The sequence below is a fragment of the Nyctibius grandis genome, chromosome 6 (assembly GCF_013368605.1).
Source record: "Nyctibius grandis isolate bNycGra1 chromosome 6, bNycGra1.pri, whole genome shotgun sequence".
NCBI lineage: Eukaryota > Metazoa > Chordata > Aves > Nyctibiiformes > Nyctibiidae > Nyctibius > Nyctibius grandis.
In genome coordinates, this window is record NC_090663.1 from 51,049,768 (window position 1) to 51,073,726 (window position 23,959).

A 23,959-nucleotide genomic window follows, 5' to 3' on the forward strand; every position below is an offset into this window, starting at 1 on the left:
AGTCCAACGGCCGCCGGTGCCCACCAGCCTGCAGCCGCGGCCTCAAACCGCCGCCGCCCGCCCTTTGACCGGTCTCTCCTGCGCGGCGGCGTTGCCAGGCGACGGGCAGTGCCGCGGGGGCGGGGCGGCGGCGGCGGCGGGGCCGAGCCCGGGGCTGCGAGGGCTGTCGGAGGGCCGGCCGGCCGGCGGCGCTACCAGGCGGGAGCGAGAGGCCGCCGCCATGTCGGGGGGTGGCGGCGGCGGCGGCGGCGGCAGGCGGGCGGTGGGGCGGCGCGGCGCGTTGGAGGTGAGCGGGGCAGCGGCGGAGGGCGGCGGGCGGCGAGCGCTGCCGGCGGGGCCGGGAGGCGGCGGCGGTGGCGCGTGTCTGCGTACTGCGACTACAGTAATTTGCTACTAAAGGCAACACGCTCCGAAAGGCCGATTTGCCGGCAAAATGAAAACTGGGAAGCAGGTTTCCTCCTGTGGGGGCACTAGAAGCTGCTCCCCGGACATAACGGGGGAAGCAGTCGCTCTAAGACGTGGCTTAGACCTCCCTGGCCCTGGTGGTCCTGCAGAAATGGCTCTGGCTGAAGGGCCGGCAGTGGCCAACAGCAGGTGCCTCAGGAAGAGCGTAAGAGCCATGTCAAACAACTTGCTCACAAGCCTGTGGTGGTTTGTGGCTCAGGGTGTTCCAATCTGGAGATGCTGCTTTATTTCGTGATGTATTTTTAATCTATAAGTAAGGTCAGTTGCTTTCAGAACCCATGTAAACATGGTGTGTCCGTGATGTCCTGCAGCAGAGAGTGGCATCTGAAATATCAGAAGTGGCTTACGTGAAGTTCTTTCACTGTTTCGGACCTGCCACCCGCTTCAGGTTCTTGTGCTGCAGCAGTCAGGGTAGTCACAGAATCACACAGAATCAATCAGGTTGGAAGAGACCTCTGGGATCATCGAGTCCAACCATTGCCCTGACACCACCATGTCAACTAGACCATGGCACTAAAAGTGCCATGTCCAGTCTTTTCTTAAACCCCTCCAGAGATGGTGACTCCACCACCTCCCTGGGCAGCCCATTCCAATGTCTAATGACCCTTTCTGAGAAGAAATTCTTCCTAATGTCCAACCTGAACCTCCCCTGGCGAAGCTTGAGGCTGTGTCCTCTTGTCCTATCGCTAGTTGCCCGTGAGAAGAGGCCGACTCTCACTTCACTACAACCTCCCTTCAGGTAGCTGTAGACTGCAATAAGGTCACCTCGGAGCCTCTTCTCCAGGCTAAACAACCCCAGCTCCCTCAGCCGTTCCTCGTAGGTCAGACCCTCCAGACCCTTCACCAGCTTGGTCGCCCTCCTCTGGACTCGCTCCAACACCTCAACATCTTTCTTGAAGTGCGGAGCCCAGAACTGGACACAGTACTCAAGATGCGGCCTCACCAGTGCCGAGTAGAAAGGGACGATCACTTCCCTAGACCGGCTGGCTACACTGTTCCTAATAGAGGCCAGGATTCCATTGGCCTTCTTGGCCACCTGGGCACACTGCTGGCTCATGTTTAGCCAGCTGTTGATCAGCACCCCCAGGTCTCTTTCCACCGGGCCGCTTTCTAACCGCTCTTCCCCCAGCCTGTAGCGCTGCATGGGGTTGTTGTGGCCGAAGTGTAAGACCCGGCACTTGTTCTTGTTGAACCTCATGCCGTTGGTCTCGGCCCATCTATCTAACCTGTCCAAATCCCTCTGTAGGGCCTTCCTACCCTCCAGCAGATCGACACTCCCACCCAGCTTGGTGTCATCTGCAAATTTACTGAGGGTGCACTCAATCCCTACATCTAGATCATCTGTAAAGATATTGAACAGCACCGGCCCCAGAACTGAGCCCTGGGGAACACCGCTAGTGACCGGCCGCCAGCTGGACTTTGCCCCATTCACCACCACTCTCTGGGCTCGGCCATCCAGCCAGTTTTTAACCCATCGAAGAGTCCACCCATCCAAGCCCCGGGCAGCCAGTTTGTCCAGGAGGATGCTGTGGGAAACAGTGTCCCTGCTCACCCTCTCTGTCACATGTGACTGTACAGACCTTTTTGTTGTACTCTTGCCTATCAAAACATATAAAAGGGGGAAAAAGTGTCACATAATACGACATCATTATTGCCAAAAAGGATCTGCAAGAAGAAGAGGGATCTGCAAGATATGTTTCTTATGGAGAGGAAATACAAACTCATACATGGAAGGTGGGTTTTTTTTAACACAGAAGAATTGGGGGAATGATGGTAGAGTGAAAACACTGTATTTTATTTGTCCTTCACAATAATTTTCAGTTAAATGGGTTAATCTCTGTTGCTCAGTTTTACTTATGTATGTGTGGGAGGGGGGAATTAGTGCTGAACTCGAAGAATTGAATCTTCCCTTCTGTGTAAAAGTTGTCTGTGAAACCATTTCAGGAGAAGCTGCAAGAAGCAATTTCTGCTCATGCAGCAAGAGAGCAAGCAGCTGAATACTCAGATGACTTTGAGAGTGACGAAGACAGCATGTTAAATGGTAAGACAGAAGTAAATATTTTTCCCCGTGTTCTTCCCTTTCTTAACTCATTACTAGATCACAGAGAATCTTTGTGAGTCAGTATGATTTAATGTTCCAAGATTTCATATTTTAACGACTTCTAAATCACTTAGTCCTTCTCTTCCGAGTTAGGAGCCAAATTCCCAGTGAAATCGGGGTGGTACTAACCTGCGAGACCAGACACAGTCTGTGCTGTTTCCTACAGTTGTGATGCCCAGTTTTACTCCTTAGCCATATTATTTGCTCTACACCTGGGTGAGACAGTAGCGCACAGTACTGTGAATGAAAGTGGACATGGGCAGAGGGAAAGCCATGTTGTTGTCTTACTGTTTTCCCACTCTGGACAATCAGTGAATAAGGGCTGCAGGACACACAGCAGAGCATGCTTGCCTGGCGGTGTACACAAACCAGGCACAGGTTTGATTTGGCTGGGTTTTTTTGGGACAGGATGCATTTGATACCTGGTAATGTTTATGATTGGCCAAATGGCTCTTCTTCCTCCTGATACGGTGCTGCATGTTAAGGGAAATATGAATCTTAAATATCATTATGTAGTTTTAAAAGGACTTCCTCTGTGTCCTGTTCTTCATTCGCATCTGAAACATCTTTTAAAAGTTCATGGGATGCTTTGAGTTGCCTTTACTGACAAGATTTAGAAAAAGGCTCCTCCTGCATTAAATATGTTACTCAACTATCATGACATTCTTTTGTCGTCTTCCTCGAGCATTTGAACTCTGAAATAAAGTCAGTTAGAAGTAACAGGCTACATGAAGATAAAAATGTTTTTGTTAAACATGTGAACCTTAGCGTTGGAGGAGATATCTCCTTCGCGTATCTTCTAGTAGATTTCAGATGGGACAGAAATGAATAGTAGGTGAGGATGGATTCTGGTAACCAAACGCGCTTAGCTTTGTTGTTGCTGACTTGCTTGCACTTCTTATGGCATTGGGGACAGAGTTTTTTAGAAGATATTTAAATTGCATGACAGATAAGAATTAATAAGTGAATATTTGATGTATTTTCTTCAGATTGGGACCATGGAAACAGATGACAGGAAAGGAAGTAGAATAAGGATCTAGTTTGGTGACTTTGCAGAGATCAGAGGTGCAGAAAGAGAAATGCTCAGAGGCTTAAGTCAGGAGATAGTTATATGAAAAATACTTTTAAATTATGGAAGATATAGTTTCTGTGTCCTTTTTTTTGCACTTGTCTCAAATGGAAGTTGATAATATGCTATTTTCAGGTATTGGGGAAGAACTTAATGAAAGTAATTCAGGTGCTGAAAGCACTAAGAAATCAGTTGCTCTTGAGAGTCCTCTCTCAGATGATGATGCTTCACAAAAAGCGGCAGATTTGGAAAACAAAGCTGCTGATGACTTGACTTTATCCTTTCATGAAAAGAAGCTTCAGCAAGTAGTGCTTTTAGAAGGTGAAAACATACAGGATGACGGAAAAGATGGTGAAGAACAAGGTTTGGAAAGTCGAAATGAGGGTGATGACAGAAAAAACAATGAAGAGTGTTCAGCTGCTGAAGAAGTACTATGTGATAATAGTGAAAGTGACCACTGTAATGACTTGCCTGTTCGTGAACTACAGAAAAAGAGAAATAAAGAGGAAAACAAACCTATACCAAAGCCACGGGTGCACAAAACAAGAAATGCTTCAGCATCAGGTGAAAAGAAAGCATTTGAATGTCGTTGCTCTTACTTGCTTAGCCATATTACAGTATTTTAAAGTGTTGTAATTTGGATTATTTTCCGTGTTAAGTATCAGCAGCTTTGGCTTGCAGGGGATTTATTCAATATTCTTCTAAAAATACAAGTTTTGATAACCTCCAGCTGCCAGGGGATAAACTGAAGCAGTGTGGGCCAAGTAGCAGGAGGTTCCTATTTGCCTTTTCCTTTCAGGAGATGCAAAACAGCTGTTTGGTTACTTAAAGTCTAGCTCTCCATCAGTGCCTATCTATGGAAGGTGTGGGAGGGCTACAGAGTTGCCTCTTCTGTGTGAGCATAGCACAGAAAGCCATATACACACAATGTCCATGTGCACTTTTTAATGGAAAGGTCCTTAAACAGGCATCCCTTCTCTGCGACCAGTGAAGTTGGACCACAGTGTTCACAAATACAATGTTGAAGTCGTGATGCTGAGACATCACGATTCTGTAATGGAACAAAATGTCAGAAAATGAGCTGTAACCAAAACATTTATGAATGGTAGACTTCTCATCATCAGAAAGTTAAAATTTCAAATGATCTTTTAGTTTGAAGATACTGAGCCACTTTGGATGTATAGTCAAACATGTAAAAAAAAAACAAACTTTAATGTTTCATTTTAAGAATAGCTAATTCATTTTTAGTATGCAAAGCAGAACTTGGAATTATGCTAATTGATTATATATGCTTTTGCAAATTTAAAATGTCAAAAGACTTCATATTTTTTATCTACTTCCTAATATGAGAAGAAGTCGTCCTCTTTGATGTTGAGAGAAATTTATGGCTGGTCATTACCTGTGATGGAAGGTTACAACTTTGAAATTGGTGGCGCATGATTAGTGATACCAGCTCCATTTTTTCCTTTGCACATGATGGCACCAAAGTGCTAGATATTTGGATGTGCAGCTGGGCACTGCAGATGCCTCTCTTCCATGGCCAGTGTGCCTGTCTAGTTTTAGACTGGCAGAAAAAAAGTTGAAGTACTCCTTTTCTTCATGTGAATCTAAGTAGTGCAGTGATACTGGCATATTGTCTTCAGTAGTCAACCATTGTAAATTTTCTTATATTAGATAAATTGATCTCTGTCGCACAGAGGAGGTGACCGTCCAGAGATTCATCAGCTTTTTCTGCTCCTTTGATTGCTCTTGAGATTTACTGTATTGAAAAACTGTTGGTGCACTTGTAGAAATATTGTTGTGACCTCTCAGCTCTCTAAACTTCACACTAATTACATAATTAGACTTTATGCAACTGAGTGTGCTGGTTGGGCATGGTGATTCTCCCATTTCCTGCGATAGATTCATATGAACTAGGACTTAATAAGAAATGCTTCTGTGGTGATGTGCAGAATTAGATAAGCATTTCTATGTGGATCGGTAAAGTAAAGGGCAGGTAGAAAGCCGTTGTATGGCTTGATCTTGTTGATGGCAGGGCAAGGGGAAGAAAACATGAAGACGGGATTACTAAACAGGAGGAAGGTGAGGAGCCAGAGGATAGAAATTTGTAGGAAAAGGTTGCATGGTGGTTCTGCTGCTCAGTGACTGCCTTAGGGAGGGAACAGAGACAGCACTGAAGAAGCTAGAAATATACTGAACACCCTCCTCTTTGACTGCGTTTCTCATGATGTCTCCTCCTACCCAGGGTTGTTCTGTTCCACACAATGCGGAGAGAAACAGTCTTCACAGAATCACAGAATCACAGAATCACAGAATGTTAGGGATTGGAAGGGACCTCGAAAGATCATCTAGTCCAGTCCCCCTGCCGGAGCAGGATTGCCTAGACCATATCACACAGGAACGTGTCCAGGCGGGTTTTGAATGTCTCCAGAGAAGGAGACTCCACAACCTCTCTGGGCAGCCTGTTCCAGTGTTCGGTCACCCTCACCGTAAAGAAGTTTTTCCTCATATTTATGTGGAACCTCCTGTGTTCCAACTTGCACCCATTGCCCCTTGTCCTGTCAAGAGATGTCACTGAGAAGAGCCTGGCTCCATCCTCATGACACTTGCCCTTTACATATTTATAAACATTAATGAGGTCACCCCTCAGTCTCCTCTTCTCTAAGCTAAAGAGACCCAGCTCCCTCAGCCTCTCCTCAGAAGGGAGATGTTCCACTCCCTTAATCATCTTCGTGGCTCTGCGCTGGACTCTCTCTAGCAGTTCCCTGTCCTTCTTGAACTGAGGGGCCCAGAACTGGACACAATATTCCAGATGCGGCCTCACCAGGGCAGAGTAGAGGGGGAGGAGAACCTCTCTCGACCTGCTAACCACACCCCTTCTAATACACCCCAGGATGCCATTGGCCTTCTTGGCCACAAGGGCACACTGCTGGCTCATGGTCATCCTGTTGTCCACTAGGACCCCCAGGTCCCTTTCCCCTATGCTGTTCTCCAACAGCTCTGCCCCCAGCTTGTACTAGTACATGGGGTTGTTCTTGCCCAGATGCAGGACTCTACACTTGCCCTTGTTATATTTCATTAAATTTCTCCCCGCCCAACTCTCCAGCCTGTCCAGGTCTCTCTGAATGGCTGCACAGCCTTCCGGCGCATCAGCCACTCCTCCCAGTTTTGTGTCATCAGCGAACTTGCTGACAGTGCACTCTATTCCCTCATCCAAGTCATTAATGAATATATTGAATAGTACTGGTCCCAGTACCGACCCTTGAGGGACTCCGCTAGACACAGGCCTCCAACTGGACTCTGTCCCATTGACCACCACTCTCTGCCTTCTTTCCTTCAGCCAGTTCACAATCCACCTCACTACCTGATCATCCAGACCACACTTCCTCAGTTTAGCTGCGAGGATGCTGTGGGAGACCGTGTCAAACGCCTTACTGAAATCGAGATAGACCACATCCACAGCTTTACCATCATCTATCCACCGGGTTACGTCCTCATAAAAGGCTATCAAGTTGGTTAAGCATGACTTTCCCTTGGTGAAGCCATGTTGACTGCCCCTAATGATCCCCCTGTCCTTGATGTGCCTAGAGACAGCATCAAGAACAAGTTGTTCCATCACCTTTCCGGGGATGGAGGTGAGGCTGACCGGTCTATAGTTACCCTGGTCCTCCTTCTTGCCCTTTTTGAAGACTGGAGTGACATTCCCTTTGTAGCTTCTCTAGGAGGTAACTGGACAAGCAGATTAGCAAAAAGGTTTTCTTAAAACAGTGCTCTACTAGATATATGCTCTCTTCTATATTTATGAACACTCTGTCTTTCTAATTGCAGATAAGCCCTTGAGTGTAGTTTCAATATATACAGAGAAAATGATAAATGGAAAAAATAAGTTTGTAGATTGTCTATGTAGAGATATTAGAAGCTTTAAAACTTTCATTAAACTTTATGAAAAAGTGGCTGTAACTTCTTATATAGCTGTTTGTATATGGTCTCACTGTGTTAAGAAAGTTGTGCTATTATTTGAATAGCTCATTTAACTGAAATTAGTTAGTTAAATCTATCTTGACAATATAGTGTTCCAGACTAAAATGTCTTTAACATTTAGACATAACTGAAACTATAATATTTATTTTCAGCTAAGAATGTCAGCATTCCTTCATTAGATAGCTGTTATAAACCATCACCTCGACCAAGAAGTACGTTGAGAAAAAGTGGTCCTGTGGAAGATAATGACCGTAATAGGTCAAAAGGAAAAACAACTTCTAGAAATGGTTTTTCTTCACTTTTGGCACCATCATCTGTAGCTACTCTGAATGCCCAAGCCACGCCCAAGAAAAAACTGCTTACCGAAAGCCCTGGTCCTGAAGTAAGAGAGTATATGTGTTGATTTTTTACCATCTACATTGGAAACTTTAGAAACTAACTTCTGTTTAGCTGACAAAATTTTTGGGGAGAAAAATAGGACAAGAAATAGGAGTGGGAAAAAAATGTCTTTGCCAGTAGCATTCGTATGATGAGGGCCAGATAAGAGAACATCATTCTTTTCCTTTCTAACTACAAACAGGATTTTGTGATGGTTTGCAGCCTTATGTGCTGGTTGGTGTTATTTCTCCAAATGTAAAACAAGAATTATACTTCTAGAGTTCTGAACAAACATTCTATCAAAGTATTACAAAGTCAAGTTAAATTATACTGATCTGTTATGAATTGCTCACTTGTTTATTTGTCACTTTCTGATCTAAGGGTCCCTGGCTAGAAAGTACTTCACCACCATTTTCCATTAATTTTACTTCCCACAATGAAAGATCTGGACACTCCGATTTACTGATGTGTGGAGAAGCACCACCTGTAAAAGGTAGAACTTAGATACATACAACCAGATAAATGTGTTACAACCTGGTCGCAACTAATTCATAAATCCCTTGGAGTAAATTAAGGTGAAACAACACCAAATAACTGGTATGGAATTAAGAACAATTTATTAATACAGGGAAAGCAGCATGGTCATAAGTGTCTTGGGTTTCTAAAGGCACTGACAAAAGAGAGAAAAGGAGAAAGAGGATAGAGAAGAAGAGAGAGAAAAAGAGATATCACCACCCTTGGATCTAGCGATGTAAGTTTTTTGTAGAGTTGGTACTCTGGTAAATTGCTTGCAGGATCAGTCTGCCAGTCAGGATTGGTCCTCCAGTAAATCGCTTTCAGGATCGGTCCTCAGGTGGTGGGCGGGGAGCGTACACCAGCATCCCAAGTGAGAAGGTCTAAATACTTTAGGTTATTTGCATGCGAGATAGGAGAGGGTGGTAACATCCCTCTTGCCTCTCCCCTCTGCTCGCTTCTCATGCTAATTGGGACGCCTGCACATTTGTAATTTAAATTGTTCTCGAAATGAGTCGGTGGTCCCCCAAGGGGTGTCTGATGGTCGTGATCTCCCCTAGTTGTGGTGTCCGCTGTATGACCCCGCTTCTGCACAAGCATGGTTGATGCCTTCATATTACAAAGATGTTGCACATGTAGGTTGGCCCCAAGGAAAAGATACCATCCTGCCTCCGCAGGACTTACCTCTTCTTCCAGCCAGAGTTGTAAATCACATCAGCTAAGGCACAGCAAAGGCATTGTTCTGTACCCAAGGCCTTTATCTCTTGCCAGACTTGCAGGCCTCTGTAGCACCCATCCCCTCCTCCAGCCAGAGTTATCAAACAAGTTGTTTAAGGCATACAAACTCTGTCCATCACAAAATGTCACCATTTATACCTTAGTAATATCTAATGGTCAGACACAGGTCTTCTTAAAATTGGTGGCATTCCCAATTTCCTTTCTACTCTCTTTCAGTATCTTTCTCATGCCCTCGTGTCTCCTTCTGTTCTCATTTTGAGAATGGCCCAGCCTCATTCTTGCAGTTATGTCCGAGTACAGTATCATCCCAGGTATTGAGAAATTTGGCCCTAGAGACATGCCAGGAATGGAGAAGAACAGATTAAAGTTTGAGAATTTAGGTTTTGTACTTTGATGTATGTCAAGTGTATGCATCATTGTCTAAGCATCTTTGAGACTTAAAACAAGTAATTTTGATTTCATTTCCTCTTTTGCAATCAACAGGACTAGGGTAAACCTTTCAATTCTTCCTGCACCTTTTTCCACAAAGTTTGATACAAAATGAGTAGCGCTTTTGTATTTTTTTGGATTTGTGCATCCCTAACAGTTCTTAGGGGATGTGCAGGCCCTTTAAGAAGTACGAAATCTGTGGGCTCCTCAGCAGTATCCATTGAACTTACCTTTCTTAGTCACCTTTTTCAGATTAGTTAAAAAAAAATCCTGGGACCACAGATTGAAAAACTCTAGAATAGGCTGTTAGACACCTTTATTATTTGCTAAGGGAATCATGCTTGGCGGTAATTTGCTGTTGCAGGACTGTAAGTGGTAGGTAACATAGACTGTCAGATGCAGCAAGAAGAATGCTCTCTGTATGGCCTATGTAATATCTGTACGCTGAGGTCTAATGAGATAAAAGATGGACTTGGCTTGAAGAATTTAGTGTAGAAAGGTAAATAAAAGTAGAAAACTCAGGCAGTGTACTGAGTAGTAAATAACAAATATGCTTAGATCTGTGTTTAATTTCAGTTCTTTTTTATATTTTGCTGATACTTTGGATTAGAAAATTTTTTTGGTATAGCTTGATATGTTTAGGCATCATTAATGAAACAATGCCTAAGGAGAGTTTGTATGGGGAAAAGGATATGAGCGTCAGTGTACTGGAGTGGGTAGATTCCCAAGTGCAGGCACAGCATAAGAGGAAGAGAATAATAAAGGTGGTGTTGTCAGGACAAAGGAGGACATAGAAACAACAATGATGTGGAGTCTTCAACAAAAGTGGAGGAAAAGGGATTTGAAAAGATTGTTTAAATATGATGCTGAAGTGTGCAGGTGTAAGAATTCCAAGCAGACTGATCAAACTTCTATAGCTTGAACTGTCAAGAAAGAGACTACAATAATAATACTTCCAGGTTTTATGTTGCATTTCTCAGCCAACCATGGGAAGGTTAGTATTTTGTTTCCATTTTGCAAACAGAGCCAAACTGACTTGCATGTGATGTTCTGTGAAGTTCGTGCTACTAAGTGCTCGTAGTCAGCAGCAAATCTGCGGTTGCCAGTGTCCTGTGCGCTAAGTGCTGCGGCTTGCTTAGAGTTTTACAGTTTCTGATGCCTACAGTTTATATACAGTTGTACTATCTAGTAAGTTTAAAGTAAAATATGAAAGTTTACGTATCAACAGAGGATAGAAAATGGTTCATATAAATTCAGAATTTTCCTTGTCACCTTGAACTTACCTTCATCATTGTAAATCTAGGTTAAATTTCTTAGATTGTCAGCATTGATATTTCTTTCTTCAGGTAACTTGGAGTTAATCTCTCATCCACAACTTCTATTTCTTTTAAGAATTCCATCAGAAAATTGTGAAAGACTGTAATTTTAAATTTGCCATGACTTTTTTGGTTTGTGTCTGAATTGTTTTACCAATTTAGATCTCTGCATTAATGGCAGTTCAGATCTGATAAAAATTATTTTTAAGTATTATTGATAAAGTATTTCATAAATGACAATTTCACCACTTAGACATACATTTAAATTGGGGTGACGTTTTGTTCAAATCCCCACCGCAGAATCTTTCCATTATTTCCTTGTGTGTTCCACATCCCTGAAAGACACAATGAAAGTGGTTTTGTTACCCAGATTGTTGTACAGGCTTCATTAGTAGTTTGCTAGATGTCAGAAGAGCTCTTGCTGTGGTTGCAATGGCTTTTGCTTTTGGCTTCAGCACTAGAACCATGTTTGGGTGGTAAGGCAGGTGGGAAGTGTTGCCTTTGTCATGTTCTCACGTTCTGTAACATTTGTTAAAACTTCAGTTGCTACTCCAGTCTTACATTTAAGAGCAATACAAGTGAATGCTCTTCTTATTAGTCCATATAGATCTTAGGAGGGAGTATACAGAAAATACATTATATTATATCAAATTTAGTAATGTGTTTCTTAAACAGATGTTTTTGGTACAGAAATAATAATACTCGTAAACAATGAAGTTCTTGTTAATGTGTCCTCTCAATCTTTTTTCTCCTGTTAGATCAAGATCAGAAGAAGATCAGCACCAGTGACTTGCAACTGGAAGACAATAGTAGAAAATCCCTTTCTGTGACTGAAGTAATGATGATCACAGTATATGAGAAAACAAAGAAATTAGAGAAGTCAACAGATGACAATTCAGATGAAATGGTGAAAACAGTGGAAGGGCAAATAGTAACTGATACAATACAGGAAGTATCAGGGAACGATCAGTCTGGGCATGGGGACGCAAAGAATGCTTCAAAGGACTCTGTCAAGGTATTATTCATATGCGTTTTTACCATTGTTTAGAGCAATGTCCTAGAAGCATGGTGAAAAGTTTTGTAAAGTTACTGTTGGTACCTTAAATGTGTAGAACTCTGTTTGTAAAGCTGACAATTTATTTCTAGCTTCTAGACCTGAGGCTCTTACACGTTCTGTATAGTTTTATGAAGATGTGGGGAATACCTTTTACACAAATCATTTAAACCAGACAAAGGTATTGAAATGTGTGTTTTCCAGTCTTGAGGAAATACCCTTATCCAAGTGAAAATGTCAAATCTCTACTATGAGGTTAGCTGAATTGGAATGAGCAGTGTATGTTTTAAGAGGGTGGAATCCGTAGTGTGACTTGAATAGTGATTAAGATGCAAAGCACTTTATGCTTTATCGTAAGAAAGAAAATATGTAGATATATGTAATTGTTAAAACTAAATATTAAAAACAGTTTTGAAAGTGTTGATGTAGTAACAGGGAGATCCACTGCTCAGCTGGGTTCTTTTTATTCCTTTGTATTTGTAAACTGTAGACTATATTTTTACATAGTACAAAGAAACATTTCTAGGTGCCAGTCCAAAAAGATGCAGGCATTCTGAAAGTTTGCTTGTTTGGTGTTTTTTTTCTTTACTTTAATACCCTGTACTGTACCCTTTCTATATTAGTGTGGCTTTCTTGCATATTTTTCTAACATCATAGAATGATAGAATAACTCGAGTTGGAAGGGACCCATAAGGATCATCAAGCCCAACTCCCAACGTCCTTGTTAGCTTGTTAAACTGTTTTATCCTGATCTGAGAGACACTGTAATTTTTTTTTTCTCTGTGTTTCGTAGAAACTAAGTGAAAGAAAGGAGAGAGTTCTACAAAACCAGAAGGCTTCTTTATCTGAGAAAAGAAGGTAAGAGAAAGAGCTGTGTATCACAGTCTGCAGAGTGTGAGATGCATGTAATTGCCCTGACAATCTGCTTCACTCTCATTTTCTGTCAGCATTGATTTCACTGCTGACAACGTCTGACCACCTTTGGAAAACAGTTCAGTAGATGTGGCATGTCATCATAACCCTTGCTCAGGGTTATATCGGATCAGACTCCAAGTCTTTTGCCAGTGTCTATGATGATCCACCAATGAATCCAGTCCATGATGTCTTCACAGGTTTTAGGCTGTTTTGTAGACGAAAGTGTAAGGAACTTGTAAACTTACTTAGGCTGGATATGTTGAGTAGTGGTTTGTTTTGGCAATAGTAAAGCCCTCAGAAGAAAACAGGCTTCTTCCTCCTTTCCTTTTCCCCTGTGCCCAGCCAAGTGCATGTAAAAACAAAATCACAGTAACTTCTGGTATACACTGAAATAAAAAGAACACTACTTGGTATCAGTTACAATAAATGGAAAGATCGTTAATATGTTTGTGTCTTGGTGTTGTTATAGGTCTCTGTCTTCTGTGCACTTAAAGAAAAATGCAAAAGCTCTTCCATCAGCTACACCTGTTTCATCTCAATATCTGGGAACATTAAAGGTGTTGGAGGATAAATGCGTGCAGAAGAACAGTACAGAATTTGACAAAGCAGATAGTTTACGAGCAGCTGTTTTCCAGGTAGATCTTAAAAACAAACAAATAAAAAATGAACAAACCAACCAACCAATCAACCAAAAAAACGTATATAAAGGTCCTGTTATAGGAGTCAACACCTCTTATTTTCTTGAAATCGATATTTCTGAGTATATTCCTTGCATATGCTTACAGTTGTAATAATCCTTTTAATTCATCAAATTATGAACTAAAAAGCTAGATGAGAGGGACATAATTTCATAATTTATTGTGTCAGACTATTTTCAGACACATATAATATTTTCCTTTATTTCTACTTCTTTCTTAACATAAGTAAGTGTGTAGTTTAAAGTTTCTTTTCCTGATATGTTCTATGTGGTTGGCATTCAGGAGAAGTGAAAACAAGTCTAGTATTCTCACCAGAAGGATAGTCTGTGTGGATTCCGTGTAGAATTTCCTAACAATTAGTTTGTGGGTTCCAACAGATTTTTGCTAATAATTTAGCCTGGAGAAGAGAACACTGAGAGGGGATCTTATCAAAGCTTGCAAATACCTCAGGGGCGGGTGTCAAGAGGATGGAGCCAGTCTCTTCTTGGTGGTGCCCAGTGACAGGACAAGGGGCAATGGGCACAAACTGAAACATGGGAAGTTCCATCTAAATATGAGGAAAAACATCTTTACTTGAGGGTGACAGAGCACTGGAACAGGCTGCCCAGGGAGGTTGTGGAGTCTCCTTCTCTGGAGATATTCAAAACCTTCCTGGATGCGACTCTGTGCAACGTGCTCTAGGGGAACCTGCTTTAGCAGGGGGTTGGACTAGATGATCTCCAGAGGTACCTTCCAGCCCTAACTGTTCTGTGATTCTGTGATCTGTTTGAGAAGAACTTTCATTAACAGATGCTGTTCAGAATCACAGAATCATATTCATATTGGTATGTTTTTTTAATACTTGTTATGGTTGTAGAACAAAATTTAGAACGACAAATCAATATTTATATTATCTCCATAATTTTTAAAGGTAAAATAGTCTTCATTTAATATACTTGTATCTCTAAGCAGCATACCAAATATATAGTTAAACCTTGAAAATTTAAGCCTGATTCTGCAGATGGCTCACAACACTTTATAGATGCCTGAAGTCTCATTCATCCCAGTTGGATTTTATTCTCTTTAATTATAGGTATTTGCAAGAAAGACAAATGTAAATAATATTCCTATATACCAAGTGATAAGAATCTTTATTCTTCTTTTTCATTTTTTTAATGCTTACATTTTTTTGTGTGGTTTTTTTTAAGTTTTTTTTTTTTAAAAGATCCTTAAGTTTTTTCATATTTTATAGCTGTGTTTTTAGAATCTTAGACCTTTTTTGGTCACAATGTTTATGTGATCACAGCTTAGTCTTCCACATGAGGTAGTTATTTAAGTAGCACATGGAAGAATTAAGAGTAATTTTGGTGATCATTATATTGGTGCTGCTCTAATAATATTTGCTTGTTTTAACAGAACTTTTTTAGTTATACCTTAAAAAGACTTTAAAGTCTTCTTATGATTCTTACAGGATTGGTTGGAAAAGAAAAGGGTCTTTCAACGGGAATTAAAGAGAATTGAAAAAATGAAAGCTGAAAATCTAAAGAATGATACTGAAAAGGTTTGTTTGCATTCTTGTTTAAAAAGAAGTTGACAAACTATAATTCTTTGAAGTATGCTTACCTGTGCTTTCTGCCTAGTTACATCACACTGCTATTCTACGGCATCGGGTTTTCTCTAAATAGCACGAGGTGAGTTGAAAGAGTAAATGGCATGTCCCACTTGTTATGGTTGCTGTAAAGGGTGTGTGGCTGATGCTTGCCTGCCTACACATTTACATAAGGTATGTTAAAAGTGTGCTTCTTGGATTAATTTTCAGGTTTGTTTACAAAGGCCTTGGGATGCTCAACCCCTCAGGTGTTAAGTTTTAATTTGTTATCTGTTAGAAAATGAGTTTGCTCCCTATCTCAAGAGATGGTTATCTGCAGAGGTCTGTATTTTGAATAGTACCATACACAATTCTTAGATTTGACTTTTAAGTATTTAATGTGTTTCACTTCTAAGCATTTAACATGTATTTCATATTCTTCCACACATATTTTGCAGCAGTAGTTTGTCTCATTTGATTAAGTTAAATCAAAAATGAGAATAGGAAAAAAAATGCTCTATATAGTTCAAATTTAATTTTGAGTATTACTTGGAATGTTGTCTGCAAATCAATTTCCATTTCTTTATTGCTCCATCTAATCCTACATTTGACAATGAGTTTAAAGCATACTTTTTCAGTTATAGTTTTATATTTATTTAAATGTAGACTGTTATTTTCAATCTAGAAAGAAGCCATTAAAAGAGAGGAAGCAATTGCATCTTTTGAAGCCTGGAAAAAAAAGAAGGGAAGAGAAGCAAAGAAGTTAAGTGAAAAAAAAAAGCTTGAGGCACTTAAGAAAAATAAAGCAGAAGAACGGAACGAGGAGAAAACAGAAGCAGCACAGAAGGTGATGTGAAATATGTACATAAATGTGTAGCAGATATGGTTCAGGAGATTGTTGAGAATAATTTTGCTTAATCCAGCAAGAGATGGAAACGAACTCGGTTCTAAAATCTAAACATGGTTAATTATTGAAGAAAGCTCATATTAGATTCTGTTCTGTTGGAAGTATGTAATGTTTACACTTGCACACAAACAGGCATTTTTCCGTATTTGTATTCTACTAACTGACTGTAAAATAAACTCCATATAAATACATTGGCAATAAACTATTACTGGGAAAAATAATTTATACTTCTTAGGTATAGTGATACCCACCTCTGAGCAATGCTACAAACAAATCTTCCAAAATTGGAATGTGTAGAAATTTCAAAATTAATAATACAGAATAAGTAAGTGGAGTATTGACAAAAAGGAGAGGGGTAAGATTTCTAATGAATCTGTGGTTTTCTTTAGGCATTCGAAAAATGGAAAGAAAGAAAAGTGGAATATTTAAGAGAGCAAAGCAGAAAGGAAAAACAGTCTGAAACAATCAGGAAGAAGAAAGAAGAGGAACTGGTTGCAGAGAAGAAGAGAGACAGCATGTCAGCAGTTCAAAAATGGTACTACTCTACTGGGTTTTGGAATATCATATTTTCCCAAATCTTTGCTTATAAATACAGTAGGTCTTCTGTGAATGCTTGATGTATTTTTAATTGGGAGATAATGTCATGCTTGGGATCAGGCTCTTCAGTCCCAATGGAGAAGAAGTGTAACAGTGAGAACAAGCTGTACAGCTTCTTTCAGTTTAGTAACTTAAATGCTTTCCTCCCCAAAAGGTTACTGACTAAGCCCAGGCAGAGATACTGCCACTGAGAAGTAAGATTCATTGAGTAGTATAATGTCTTATGTGATTTGTCTCATGCTTCATTACTAAGCCATAGGAAGGAAAGTAAATCTTTTATCTTAAAGTTTTGTGGAATACAATGTATGAATGTAGATTTATTCAGAAGCAAATGAGATGTGTCTGCTGGAGGAATTCTTTGTCAGTTTTACAAGCCAAGATTTTTCACAGATCATGTGCAACTTACTATTAACCACAGAAGTTTTGAATCTATTTTTTTATATGATACCAAATAAGGGAGAAAGTAGTGCAGAAAAGGTGATGCCATACTAGATAGAATAGTAGGTTCATTTATACCTTGGTGATATAATACATAAAGATGGACTTTGAAGATTTTAGATATGTCAGAATGTCAGAATGTCAGGGATTGGAAGGGACCTCGAAAGATCATCTAGTCCAATCCCCCTGCCAGAGCAGGATTGCCTAGACCATATCACACAGGAACGCGTCCAGGCGGGTTTTGAATGTCTCCAGAGAAGGAGACTCCACAACCTCTCTGGGCAGCCTGTTCCAGTGTTCAGTCACCCTCACCGTAAAGAAGTTTTTCCTCAAATTTAAGTGGAACCTCCTGTGTTCCAGCTTGCACCCATTGCCCCTTGTCCTGTCAAGAGATGTCACTGAGAAGAGCCTGGCTCCATCCTCTTGACACTTGCCCTTTACATATTTATATGTATTCTTGATCTTTTATTAAATGCTTAAAATATCTCTTTTGACTCAACTTAGTTAATCAGTCACAGATGCAGTATTTAGTTTGTTACATGATGATCTCCTGTTTTTCCCTTTCACTATACAGGAATGAAAAAAAGGAAGAATATATAAAACAGAAGAAAGTAGAAAAAATCCAAGAGAGAAGAAAGCAAGAAATACAACAGGCAAAGAAGGAAGAAAAAAATAAAAAGGCTATGGAGGAATATGAAAGATGGCTGGTATTATTTTTTTTTTTTGCATTTTGTCAAAACCAAGAAGATTAATGTAGTAATGAGTGTGAACACTTTTGTATCATACTTGTGGGTTTTCATGCTGTTATGAGGGAGGCCAGATGATGGCAGCATTACATAGCTAGTCCCCCAAAATTCTTTAGCAAAATGATGGTAAAATATGGTGGGCTTGATATTTAGCATAATGGAAAATATATTGTCCCCACCTACATGTCATAGAGTTTTGAATTTCATAGTTAGTCTTCGTTTTTTGACATTCCATGTTAGGAGCAACCATTTCTGAAGGGCCAACTCACCACAGCACGAAACCTGCAAAGCCAAGCAGCATGACTAGCTGCAACAGTGAGTGCACATATATTCAAGGAAGCATTTGAAGTGGAGACTTGTATACCTTAAAATTGATAAAAGCACTTGTAATGAGGTTTGAGATTATTTACATTTACTAGAAAGGGTGGAACTCTGACACTCCCAATTACATTTTTCCTACAACAGTGTACTTTAGTCTCCGTTGTTAAGCAGTAAACTAATCTAGTACTCTAGTTCCGACAATAAGGCAGGGTTTTTTTTCCTTGCCTCAGAAAGACAAGCTACAAGAGAGATCACTAATATTCTTAGTATATATTGTTTTCTTAAACACTTGCTAGTTAAAGAAAACCCTGTGTTTTTCATCCTCACCCTGTGACACAGTCATTCTTCATACCAACTTACAAGGTTTTCTTAGTTTGAGAGCGTTTCTTCTGTTGTCTCTCTTCCTTATGATTTTTGGCATGCATCCTGTACATATGGTCTCTGTTGCCATTTATAAGAATGGGATCTTGCAACTCAGCTGGCTTAAGGTCCTCACAGGGATTCATTTGTACTGTCAATAGCTTAAAAAAAATCTTTTCCAGTCTTGACTGGGCTTTCTACTTCTCTTTTTTTGGAGGGATAGATGAGAACTGAGGCGGGCAGATGTACAGGTGTGGGACAGATTTTAAAAGGACAATCATCCTTTACTTGGCTAACTCAGAAATATGCACTTCAGTAAAACAGCAAGAACCTGCACGTTTTCCCTTCTTTCTATTTTCAAACCTTTTTAGTCTTAGGTTTAAGTCTTTTAAGATCTTTGACCTGGTCCTCTGTTGGAATACCTCTGATTTCTGTAATCATTGGTAAGAAGTGTTTTCTCTGGTCCACTTTGTCAAGCTCAGTTTTGTCAGATAATTAATATCCAGTCTTAGATTATTTCTTGCTTAGTCAGTATTCCTGGTGCCCAAGGAAGGAAGTACTATGCTTTGAGTAGTAGCTAACACTCTATCCCAGTATGCTTCTTTTACTGAGACTATCATCAATTAGTGTAGTTGTACTAAGGCATGAATGTTAACTCTCATTCTATGTTTGACTTCCTTGCTGTCTTGGACTCTGTACGAAGATAAAAAACTTATCCCTTTTTTGGGGAATTAAATCTGCTGCCTGTTCAAATTGTGTATAAATTCCTGAGGTCACTTGACTTCAGTGGGATTATTAACATAAATTTTAGTAGTTGGAGGAATGACCAGATCTAAATGGATGTACATGTGCCTATATGAGAGGAGCAGTTCGAAAAAATAAGCAGGTGTTGCAGGATGTGATAGGTACTGAATTGGTTGGCAGAGGTACCTCTAAAATTATCTCATTTTCAGTGTCTATGTGCAGGTGTTGACTGATGTGTCTCATGCCCAGTCTTCACATTTTTACTTTCTGAAATTGTGCTGTTTTTTTTCAGCTAACACGTCTTTATTTGCAAAAGCATATCGGGCAATGGCTCTGTCATTGTGTTTGGCCAGAATATTATCTCAGTTTGTATAGTAATAGAGAAAATACACACCTTCAGTGAACTGCAAGAAAGAAATGCCTATAAAGTTGTTCATGTATTATCAGGGGAACTAAGATGATATCTACCTACAGGTAGATAAACAGGCATGAAATCTGAGAGGGCAGAATTGTGGAAGCCTTTTAAGTGTATTATTTCAAATAAGAGGATTTTTGTTTGAAGGGAAATAAAATAGGAATAATATAGTCAGAAGCACTCTAATATGCTTTCATTAACATTCAACAGAAATAAATGTTTAAATTCATCCTCAGCTTCCCTGAACCAGGTGTTGACCGTAATGCATGGGTAAAACAGACATAAAAATCTCCTTGTAGTTCTTCTAAAATATAAGAAACATTCTGCTCTTATGTTAATGGAAATTCTGTTACTTACACTTTTAGAGGTCATTGTGTGAATGTTTGATAACATAAGTGCATAGAGAAGATTACTGTTTAAGCATGAAAATAAATGCCCTGAAAAAGGCTATTAACACTTGTAAAATGCTAACATAAAAAGGATAATCTTGAGCTGAGATACTTTAGTATTGCTGAGGAAATTTAAGCTTCTGATTTTTTTGTTTCTTTCATAGTGTTTGCCTCTTGCTACTCAACAAGTACTCTTCAAGCCGATCTAGATGTTATGCTTGATAAATGGTCATTTTTTACTTAATACATACTACCAGTGTCTGACATTTGTCATTGACGTGCACCTATTCTGAGGAGTAGAATGTGGAGAAGAATCATGTAGAAAGTTTATAATGACAAATCAGTTTAGTTTCCATTATTTTTGAGATAGTAAACTTGATAACTGTTTTCTGTAGAGAAAAGCGAGTATCCTAGATGTGTTATGTTCTCCATTTTATGTGGTAGACATTAACCTAGTATGAGTGGATAAGAAGTAAGGATGCTCTCAAATAATTCTTGAAGATCAGCATAGGAAGGTTAAATGCCCTAGAAGAAGTTTGAAATTTTACCTTGAGGTTGAGCATGCTTAACAGCTATTTTTGGTGTTCTGAAGTGGTTTAAAAACATCAGGAAATTATGTACTAGATGAGTCTCATGGATTTGTTGCTTCTCTGGGTTAGAAACAGCTGATGTGGGTTATTCATTTCATGTGGTTTAATAAGATCTATCTGAAAATACTTTCTATATTGGAATTTTAATCTCCTGGCATTGGAATATGTTAGTAATAAGGCTGTTATTGTTATTCATCTTAAATGTTGTAAGGCTTCTGTACTATCTAAAATTCGATTATTATGTGGCAGTGATACTGCTAAAGAATGTGATCTTCCCAGAATTTTGTAAGTGAAAAATGTATTCATCTTACTAGGCTACTGAGCAGGAAACTTCCACAGAGAAATCAAGCCATACAATCAAGTTGATCTAGTGTATGACAAGCTACAGTTATTGTTTTCATCTTTCAGTATTTCTGTTACTCTTCTCCTGTTAGTGCAAGTAACATCTTGTTTATTATTTTAGGGAAGATTTATATCAGTTATGTCTTGTGAGAACGTGAACTGTGGTTAGGACTAGAACATAAAAAGCTTTGTGTGTTGAAGGCAGGGAAGAAGCCAGTAAGTCTTCATGTCAAATTTAATCTTTTAAAAACCAGTTAAATTAGCTCAAGACTCTTTCCTTGGCACTGGGATTCATTCATAAAAATTGGATCTTCAAACCCAAACATTCAAAACTAAGACATGATTAAAAAATCCAAAGGAACTTTCATTCCCTTCCTGGGTGGATATATGCTTTATCTTTGATTTAGGCTTTTCAGCCATGAAACATGTAAAGGGTGCTTTATAAACATAAAATATGCACATTTCTTTGTAACGTGTGATTTCTCAAATAATTGCCAATACTGCTACAATAAGTCATATTTTTAATGAGTTTTCAATTACCTGTCCTGATATGTCTTTCAATGTCAAATACAGATTCAGATTCTAAGATCTGTAGAATATGATTAAATTTTTGTAAAAATAAATTGGCTGGATATGTGCAAATACTCCAAAACGGGAACATGAATCATATATGTGTTCCATTACAGAGCACATTCTTGCCAGGCTCATCTGTACTGCTTGCACATATCTTGTTGTCTTTTTTGAAGAATATCACTGATAATGCAGACTGCTTTCCCGTTTGGGTACTAACCAGTTCCCTTTAAGAATTCCTGAAAAAAGAGATCTTGACCTTGTTCTAAAGACCCAAAGCCACTTAGCTGTGTTCATCTGAGGAAGATCTCTATGGAAGGAGAAAGAAGGCAAAAGTGTAGGATGACAGAGAAGAGTCAGAATCTTACAGTGCTACAAGCCCAGTTTGTCTCAATTACTCCATATAATCCAGAAAGATACAGTTCGTATGGAGAGAGAATAGTTTTTATTAGACTAACCGTGATGAACTTTTGTATCGCTTGTTTCAGCAAAGGGCATTACTTCTCCATGCAAACCTTGTCTTGCTTTTAATCAGCTTTACTAGTAACAGCATGAAATAATTGTTTGTTTATTTAGCTGGACCAGATGTTCCTACCTGAATTGGGTCTTTAGATTTATGTTAACAAAGACCTAAAGGGGACAGATTAAAATCATATTGATAGGGTTGATGTTTCAGTGCATGTTATGCTTTTTAAATTTTTTGTACATATCACATGTATAGCTAGCATTAGTACAGTTTGACTGCTGTGTATATGTGAAATGAGAAAACTTCTGCTCAAGCTCCCTTTTTTACAGTAACACTTCTACTGCCATTTACCAGCCTACTCTCTTAGCTGCAGTTACCTCACTATTTCTGTTCTCACTTATGAATAACAGGAAAACACTGCTAGGATCTTGGGAATTTGCAGGATATACAGTGTTCCTCAGAGGGACAGGATCATGGATTATGTGAGAGTGCCAGTTATTTTACGGCAATCTTCAAGGAGTAGCACTTCCACTGCAATGCAGTTCATGCATGTGAAAATATGAAACTTTTTTGGTGCTTCAAAATACTGGTTGATAGGCTGCAAAAGAGGAAAGGACCAAAGTTGGATTTGGCACAATTGATTATGGTTTTAAGCCTGCATATCCACATTGCATCTTTACTACCAATGATATGTATGCTAGTTGTTGGTCTTAGGAATGAATGCACTATTCATGTGCCAGAAAGCCAGTTGCTCAAGGACCTTTTATCCACCTGTCAAGTGGGGTGCTGTAAGTTATGCTCTGGTCCATAATGTCAACTTTAGTTCCACCAAGAGAGAAACTACTTTAAGTCAGTAAGTGGTGTGCTCAGGCATGCACCACAAACCTGCGAGTATGGTACAAGGAAAATTTGCACCTATAAAGAGCTCTCCAGTGTACTGAATTGCTAATGCAGATGTACCCTTAGATGCTGGTCCTCACAATGGTGAAATGGCAGTCATTTTATATAGAACAGAACAACATAAAAATTCAAAAATAATTATAAATAATTGGCAAATTATTTTTTGAATGACAGGTCTCTTGAAAATCATTAATTGGGGAGAAAAATAATATTGCAGGTATCTTGCTTATCCTTCATCATCCTAACTGCCCATTGCTGTTTGAAACAATAGAAAATATCATCAGAACCTTGCAGTGTTTATAATATAAGTTAGATAGATATTTGTTTCTAATTAAATTGGTTAATTCCCAGTTTGTTCTAGTACATGGCAAGTGTGATTTAATAAGTACAGAAAGTTGCAAAGATGAGTCAATGTTTCCATGTAATGAGAACAATGTATTTAGCATTGTGATTTAGGTATCCTCTTAAAGAAAATAAGTAATTAAGATGAGGCTAATTATATACTAGACAAATACATTACCTAATCCACTAGGCCTTCTGTTGGGCTTTTTGTTTAGATAGTGCACAAAACCAGCCCATCCTTGAAACAGTAACCTTAATCGTAAATGACATCAAATGTGCAGCCTCTCGTGTTGCGTTGTGCAATGTGTGTGACTGAATCCCTAAAAGGGATGCGCTAAGCTCCGAAAGGCAAATCTCCATTGCATATTAACTTTTCATTCTACACAAGAAAGGTATAAAAATAACTTTAACTTTTCTGTTGGTGGAGTTGTTTTTTTTGTTTGTTTTTGTTTCGGGTTTTTTTTTGACACATCTTTTTATTCTCAGGAAAAGAAGGAGAGGAGAGGGCAGCTTGAGAAGAAGAAAAGAAGCTGCAGGCTGTCCATGGGGATGAAGTGCCTTCTCCCTGGAGTCCACCTGGCAAGGCCACGTATTCAAGGAATTACTGA

General features: G+C 39.5%; 1 protein-coding gene across 1 annotated transcript; it reads left to right on the plus strand.

The window, feature by feature from the left end:
* The first annotated feature begins 433 nt into the window (after positions 1 to 433).
* On the plus strand, positions 434 to 23,959 carry MAP9 (microtubule associated protein 9). Its single transcript, XM_068404161.1, is given in 13 exon segments — positions 434 to 610; positions 2,410 to 2,506; positions 3,771 to 4,199; positions 11,749 to 12,005; positions 12,838 to 12,902; positions 13,429 to 13,594; positions 15,108 to 15,197; positions 15,910 to 16,071; positions 16,521 to 16,666; positions 17,741 to 17,873; positions 18,153 to 18,227; positions 23,838 to 23,871; positions 23,874 to 23,959. Coding segments are annotated over 13 exon segments (1,917 nt in total).